This window comes from Podarcis cretensis (genome assembly GCF_951804945.1).
Source record: "Podarcis cretensis genome assembly, chromosome: 6".
Lineage (NCBI taxonomy): Eukaryota > Metazoa > Chordata > Lepidosauria > Squamata > Lacertidae > Podarcis > Podarcis cretensis.
In genome coordinates this window covers 42,006,059-42,013,762 of record NC_137175.1, presented here as the reverse complement: position 1 = coordinate 42,013,762, position 7,704 = coordinate 42,006,059, and the positions used below count along the sequence as shown (strand labels likewise).

The 7,704-nt window shown below is 41.0% G+C and overlaps 1 protein-coding gene across 3 annotated transcripts in view; it reads right to left on the bottom strand.

The window, feature by feature from the left end:
• Nucleotides 1–886: 886 nt before the first annotated feature.
• RAB29 (RAB29, member RAS oncogene family) overlaps nt 887–7,704 on the bottom strand; it is a 19,952-nt gene continuing 13,134 nt past the window's right edge. For all 3 annotated transcript variants that reach the window (XM_079980021.1, XM_079980022.1, XM_079980023.1), the window contains exons 4-6: nt 6,999–7,180; nt 6,149–6,270; nt 887–5,524 (exon numbers count right to left, since the gene is read on the bottom strand). In XM_079980021.1, the coding sequence (XP_079836147.1) occupies nt 5,395–5,524; nt 6,149–6,270; nt 6,999–7,180 (434 nt within the window). In that variant the 3' untranslated portion in view covers nt 887–5,394. The remainder of the gene's footprint in view (nt 5,525–6,148; nt 6,271–6,998; nt 7,181–7,704) is intronic.

Sequence of the window (7,704 nt, the reverse complement as noted above, 5' to 3'; positions counted from 1 at the left end):
CACGACCAGCATAAAGAAGTCAAAACAGATGCCATCATCAGTTACTTTCTTCATAGTACTGGAAGTGCAACTATTTCTGCAGTCTTTAGGGAAAAATCAGTGTACAGATAAAATGTTCAAAGGCAGTATTTCACTAAATAGTTGCACTAGTACAAGGATTACCACTAGTGGAATGGGAACCCCGCCCTGCTGTCCCCATATCTGCTCTGGGAGTTTGGTAAAAAACCCCAGAACAGATTCAGGGGGTGAGTGGGGTGAGGAGAGGGGGAGATCATTCCATTGCACAAGCAGTAATCCTTGTAGTGACAGAACATTTTGCTTTGTTGAATAGATCCCAATGTTATTACCCAATGAAGAACAGTACAATCAATGTGAGCTGTCCATGACTAAACTTAATGCCCAACTGTGACTAGCTCTCCCCCACCTAAATCTCCTCCAAAGTTTTGCAATATATTTGGGGAAAACAGGAAGCAATTCACCTGCTAGTTTAACCAACATTATAGAAAACCCCTTACTTTACATATACAGTACCTGCTGCTGCCACAAAGTGTCTCAAGGGGGATTCTTCCACAACCACAAATTCTTCCACAACCACAAAGCCTTAAAAAGCACCCAGTCCAAAAGACCTGATGATTTAACCAGAGGGGTTCCACAGTCCTCCAGAATTCATCATTTGGAAACCACTGCAAATTTACCAGTATGCACATATTTAGGGTTGTTCTAGCAACTTATGTCACCATAAAAAGCTTGAGACACAAAATGGATAAAAGCAGGGACCTGGATTCACCTCTAGTCAATTCCAATAAGCAAAAAAGTCTGGATGACAGACCCAGTTCCATCCCACAACTGCATAAACTGAGAAACCAGTAGATGTGAACAAGCAAAGTCAGGCTGATTTCGGATTTATTTTTAGTTTTTCCAACACTGCATTGGTTATTGAACAGCACAACTAAAACCTCATTTATCCTTCTGACACAAGAACAAATACTTTTAAACATATAAAACAATGCAATTCAAATGTGTATTAAAAAAATTCTGAGATTCTGAGAAAAACACCAGCTGTTTGAGGTGAGTTTTCAATGACCAGTGTTGAAATTGACGGAAGGTGGTCCATACACTTTCCCCGTGAATGCTCCACACAGTTGTAACATTTCAATTTCCCTGGGGCAGGGAAGAATGGCACTTTCGTTGTGCATACATCATGCAGTGTAACATCCAGACAAGTAAATGTGACATAGTCATGTAGGTAAGGAAGGCACAAGTAAGAGCATATAATTTTCTCATTAAAAAAAAACCCCTTTTATTTATACTCTTGTTCTTGGGGAATTGTTCAATTTATGCTAAAGTGCTTTTATATTGCATGATAACTTTAATAACTTTTTCAAGAAGTAGGTTAAAAATATTTAGCACCAACTAAAATATTTGGGGGGGGGGGTAAAAACTACTGTGCTAAAATAGTGCTGACTGGCAAAGGGGTGATTAAAAACATTTCTATTTTTTGCTAAAATGCATTTTCTTTTATGCATTCTTGTGCAAATATGTGTTTTTAAAATGGTTTTAGCAAACTATGGGATTAAAAACACACTGTTAGAATGGCAGAAACTGGAAATGTAGCAGCAGTGAGGTTCAGATGCATGGCAAGAGGCTCAATCACCAGATACAACTCTGTACATTTCAAAACCATGCATTTTAAAAAGAAATGGAAAAGTAACACTAAGGAGACTTAAACCCACCGGCACTGTGCTTTCAAAAACAAACAAACCCCAAAGTTGGCTTTTCAGCAGACCGAGAACATCAGTTTGAGGTCATATAAATGGCCTGGAAAAATGTGAGCCAACAAAACATGGATTAAGCCTCTCATGTGGACATGCCCCAGATATCAAACCATATTACTAAGGCACTGCTTGGTGCAAACCAGTGGGGATGGGAATCTTAATTCAGCACATCCAGTCTCTACAGTACCCATGCTTAATTGAGTGTGATTTTGTACTCTCGGGGGAAGTGGCAGGAATTGTGCACTACACATAGGCAATGCTGCTACAAAGCAGGATAAGGATTTAATTATACGAAATCCTACATCATACTTTAATTTGGGGGAGGGGTAGAGGAATTTCATCTGGCCTATAGGTAGCCGTAGAATACCATCTGGATGAAGACAACCATTTATAGAATCTCACAGCTTGCAATCAAAGAACTGCAATCTGAGAGAGGGAGGGGACTGAGCCATAAATAAAGCACAATGAATTTACAAACCCGAAAACAGTTTCATGAGCAACCTTGCTTAAGGCTATCAAGACAGCTTTTCTTGTATGCTAAGTGGAAGGTTTAGGAATCTCCGAGAAGAAATGCATCCCCCCTCCCCTAAAAGGAAACAGCAGCTCCCATTTGAGCCTCTCTCTAGCAAATTGCTTTCAGTTTACTTCCAATCAGAAAAAATTGCATAAAAGTTTAGATCAGAAGCAATCAGTATAGCATGAGTTGTAAAAAACAAAACACACCACTCTGTTTTTATTTTAAAAGCTTACATAAAATAAGCACTTCAAGCGAGGTAACATGTCCATTATGTCTTGGCAGAAAGAGTTTTGCACAGCACTTAGGACCAACACACACAGGATTTAAACATTTCTTGTTTTGCAAAGCACTCTTTCAAACGTGAAAGTTCTAGTGTTTTGATCATATACCTTGCATTCCAGTTGGTCCTCTAAAGACAGCCCTTTGGAAAGTCAGCTGTTTCCCAGCTGCCTTTATATGTTCGCAAGTCAAGAATATAGTAGCTCCATGAGATAGTGACTTGAGAGATTTTTAATTTACTCATCAGCTATTCAAAAGGCACAAAAATAGAACTGGATGTGAAAAAGATAATGTGCATATATTCTCAAGTGCCTACCTATACAATGCTATACATGGGTTCACACAGATGGGGGGGTCCTACAACTCCACCCAACCTAATGCTCTATGGGACTATAGCTCCCATCATCCTTGACCATTGGCCATAAAGGCTGGGGCTGATGGAGTCCAACAGTGGTTTGAGGGTAGGCTTATTGACTTCAACTGCCTCCCAATACTATAGCACAACATCAACTGTTGTTGCATAGATCTCTCCAGATATATTAACTTAGACAATCAAACAGCAGTTGTAAGCCAGTGCACAAGTACATTTGGCAAAGGGAGATATATGAAAACTCTCTCCTATAGATCACGGCTGTCAGAGATGTTGCTTGAAACAGCTCATGTCCAATGGATCTGTGTGCCAATAACCCAGCAGTAATGTCTGCCAGGCAGGTGTCAAATTCTGCATTATATACTGTTTTTCAAAAATGGTACAAAGTGGAAGGGCTAGTGCTGTAGTTCAGGTGTATGACTGTATCATATAGACTTTCACCATCATGTGGAAAAGGAACTATTTCTAGAAAGCCCTTAGGTTCTTCTCCTACCACTTACTTAATTAGTGCAGGCAGAAGTTTTAAAGACCTCAAATCTTTGTAATTTGCACTTCCAATTGCACAGTAGCAATCTGAGGCTAGTTTTGTTGTGCTCCCATTTCAAAGAGTACAATGAGATATTTGAATATACCGAAACACAACCAAGTTATCTAACATTGTTTTTCTATAGATCCTTCTTCAATAACATGGTGCCGTCCAGATGTTTTGGACTACAAGTCCCATCAGTTCCAATTGTTGGGAATTGTAGTCAAAATCTTCTGGAGAGCACCATGTTAGTGGTCTATAGCGTATCCCCTTTAAAAGCATTTAGCTTGAATTTCCTCTGTGGTTAGTACTTCTACCTGCAGTTTTCAGAAACAGTGCAAAGAAACTTGCCGATGTCCTTCACTATAATTTAAAAACATTAAAAATAAAGTTATTACCATATTGAACAATATCTAGAGAGATTCCAGTTCCCCATCCACTGCTCGTTATCTTTTTTAGCAGCAACTGTTTAATAAACTTTATTTACAAAATACATAACCGTAATACCCTATAACAAGAATGGATAAATAATGTGCCGTCTTGTCTACATAACTGAGAAAATGGTCTGAATATATATTTTATATCTTATCCAGAGGTTATTCGGACATAAAGTTTGAAATAACTGTAATGTTATCAGGCAAAGATTCAAACATTGCAAGGCTTTAATAGATCTTTCTTTTTTGGCCTGAATAGATTTGCTTTTACCCAATCATCCAGGAAATTTCAGAGTTTGGTTGAATATGGACACATTATTCATTCAAGGAATCTTTTACCCATTACACATGCATCTCCTCGGCTGTTTATTTTTTAAAAAATAGATTAAGAAATTTAAGCACCCTAATACAACTCAACATTTTGAAAAGTTAACCTTCCTGAATTATGAATTTTAAAAAACCGGTAAATTACAATTTTGTATTTTCTGCAAAAACAAAGTCTATCCCCTCTATATTAAAAGGGCAGGAAATGGCTGGTAGCAAAAAGGTACAGGAGAGATTTAATTCTTGCCTTCTGTCCTGCTGTGTTCCCTATTCTGTGTTTACCCCCTCAGTTCACTAAAACCCATCGACGTGCTTTCAAGATAGCATTGCATGATGGCTATCTACAGCCACATATTACGGCCTCTGAGAGGAAGTAATTTATCAGAATATGAAAGAGGCAAATGAGATCCTACCAGGGAAAGGGCTATAAAAACATAAAAACATTGCTACTGCTCTAATAAGGTGCATCAATGCAAAGCAGTTTACAGCTTTTACCTCAATTCATTGCTGGGCTCACTAATGAAATGGTCACAGGAAAAGGACCTGACAATTGTATCTCCCACATAAAAGCAGGGACAAAAAAGGCCAGAGTCCCTTGTGGTTTTTTTCCTTCAGCTTAAATGCAGCCATTCTCAGAAAACACACACACAAAAGCAGCAATAGGCTTATCCTGGCAAATATGGCACCTCAAGAAGGGCTGTGGTAAGAGAGAGTTGTGCAGCTGTGTCACAAGGGGGGAGAATCACAGCATGTTTCCACAGAGGATACATTAAAGGCAGTCTGCTTCAAAGTGCAAGATTTAGCACATATGCTGGTTAGACACAGCCAGGTTACCCAGGGCTTTGCTTTTTTGGCCATTCTTCCTGCTGCGTAATCTTCAATCAACTGTGGTGGAGACTTTCCCACAAGTACAGAAGGCAGCAGCGAGCAGAACAATCTCCTCCAAGTTAGCTCAACTTGCAATGAGGAATACAGAATGGCAGAAGTGTACCCCAGTGGCCCATAAGCAGGCAAGACTGTGGCTTCCATCAACCTTGCTGGGATGCCTTGGTCTTCTATTGCAGCTTACGGCAATGCCATGAGGCAGTTCAGTACTACTTCTTAAGAAAAGACAGTATTAAGTTTCAAATGCGCTCTCGACCTTTGATCAGATGCCTAGGGAGGTGCAACTAGCAGCACCCCCAATTGGGCGCGGCTGCAGCTTGATGTAGATTGATGTAGTCTCCACGGCCTGAAAGAGTGATGTCCGTGTCACCTGACGACGTCAACAACATCATCATCATCTTCTCAATAAGGACTCTAGGAAGAAGCAGGATTAGGTCAGAAAGAGAGAACAGACAGCACACATTCCCCAGCATTCCAGGAACCAAATCACAGGGGAGGACTCTCTGCTGGGGACCTCTTCTGTTCAAACCCAACACAATGTGACTGTGGGGTTCTGCATTTACCTCTGAGAAAACATTACCTTGTTGACAGGCATTGTTTGCAATGAAGTTGTTTCTCTGGCAAGAGGTGGGCTTGCTGAGGAATGAACACCATCATGGACCCAAAACAACTTCCGTTTTTAAAAAATAAGCAAGGCTGTGGTGCCTTACCTACAGAGGGTACAAGCTTGTTCCATCTACTGACCTAATCACCTGAGACCAAATCTCTATTGAGCATTGCATCCCAGACCCTGGCCTACAGCCAAAATGGTAGCCGTATCACTGCAAATCACTTAAATACCTGTGGCGCTGCCTGTCTCACTCCAAACCTAGCTGCAACACTGCATCATAGTGAAAGCATGACTGGATATTTTGGAACTGAGTGAAGTTGGAATTCTCTTTTTAAAGACCTCACCTCTTTTGTCATATGTTATCCATAGGCCCATACTTAGGGGATAATTACCTCTGGAAAAAACATTCAAAAATTCAATTTGCCTACCTCATCGACTCATTTACATTCTTGTTTTCCTTGACAGAGGTTTCAATCCATCCGGTAAAGCCATTCTCTTTACTGAACCGATCAATTTCTTCTCTGGTCACAGCCCATGGATAAAGGTCACACTGGAAAAGAGAATTTAGGAAAGTACAAGTTCATCTTTAGAACAGTCAGGAAGAGGTGTACAATTTGTTTTCTGCCTCTGCCACAAATCTGCACACGGCCAGATCTATCCAGCAGATTATAAGGCGATGCTATAACTATTTGTGCTGCCGCAGTTTGGATTAGCAGGGTAAAATGATGAGACATCTGTGCCTCTTCTGCCCCTGAAAAATTTCTTATTACTGTTCAAAATAAACTCCTCAAGTTCAAAGCAGAGTTTGATAAATGTGCAGATATTTTATATCCTAAGCAGATGTTTCAAATATGTTTTTTTCAGGGTCATGAAAGATGCCCACTTGGGAATTTCCTCACTTCCTTAGTGATATCAGGAACAATTTTAGACGGGGAGGGGGGATGAAAGAAAGGGGGGGAAAGAAAGGGATCCGTCTCCTGCACACTTTTAGCTCTGCATGCCTCAAGACCTTCCCCACCCTCCCTTTTAAAAACTGTGGGGAGATGGAAGTGGGTCAGAGGCCAGTGAGAAGACGCATTCTCCAAGCTCTGCTCCATGCCCCCTTCTTTTTAGGCCCCAACCCTAATTCTCAGCTGCCACCAGTGTTCACTGATAGCATGAGGACAGCGCACATGCACGGCTCTTATCTCCCAGCACTTTAGGGGAGTTTCAGAGGGCTTATCGCCTTTTTAAAAAGAAAGAAAAACAGCTGGAAACACTCAGTCTACGGCCACTCACTTTATTAGCCAGCAGCAAACAAGGAACGGGGCTTCCATCCGGCAGCTTCAGTTTACTGTCCAAATCATACTTCCATTTCTGGCAGCTGGTGAACGTGCCAATACTGGTGACATCAAACATGATCACACAGGCCGATGCCTCTTTGTAATACAGCCGAGTCATAGACGTGAAACGTTCTTGACCTGGGGAGGGTTTAGGTGACGAAGGAGTTTTAGCATTACCTCAGATTCATTCCTAGGCAGCTTCCCCCTCCACGTTTGTTTGATCCAACATCAAGGGAGTTGTATCTACTTTACTGCCTTCTGGCAAGGACAATGGAAAACTTGACAAAGTGGGATGACTCGTTCACAGGATGGTCAAACTGTGGTCCTACAGATGTGGCTGAACTACAGCCTCCATTATTCCCAACCATAGGCCATGCTGGCTGAGGCTAATGGGATTTGTAATCCAACAACGTCTGGAGGGCCACAGGCTACCTACCCCACCCTAAAGATTTAATGCACCAATGGATAGGAAGATGAAGCAGTGCTGGATTTATGTATAAGCTAAACAAGCTATAGCTTAGGGCCCCACTCTCTTGGGACCCCCCCAAAAAAAACTTAAAGGGAAAAAACTGGATGTGCATTTCCAAAACATAAGATAAAAAACAAATAAAATAAAACCTATATACAGTAACAGTGTTTTGTGTTGTGTAGGCTCCTATTGG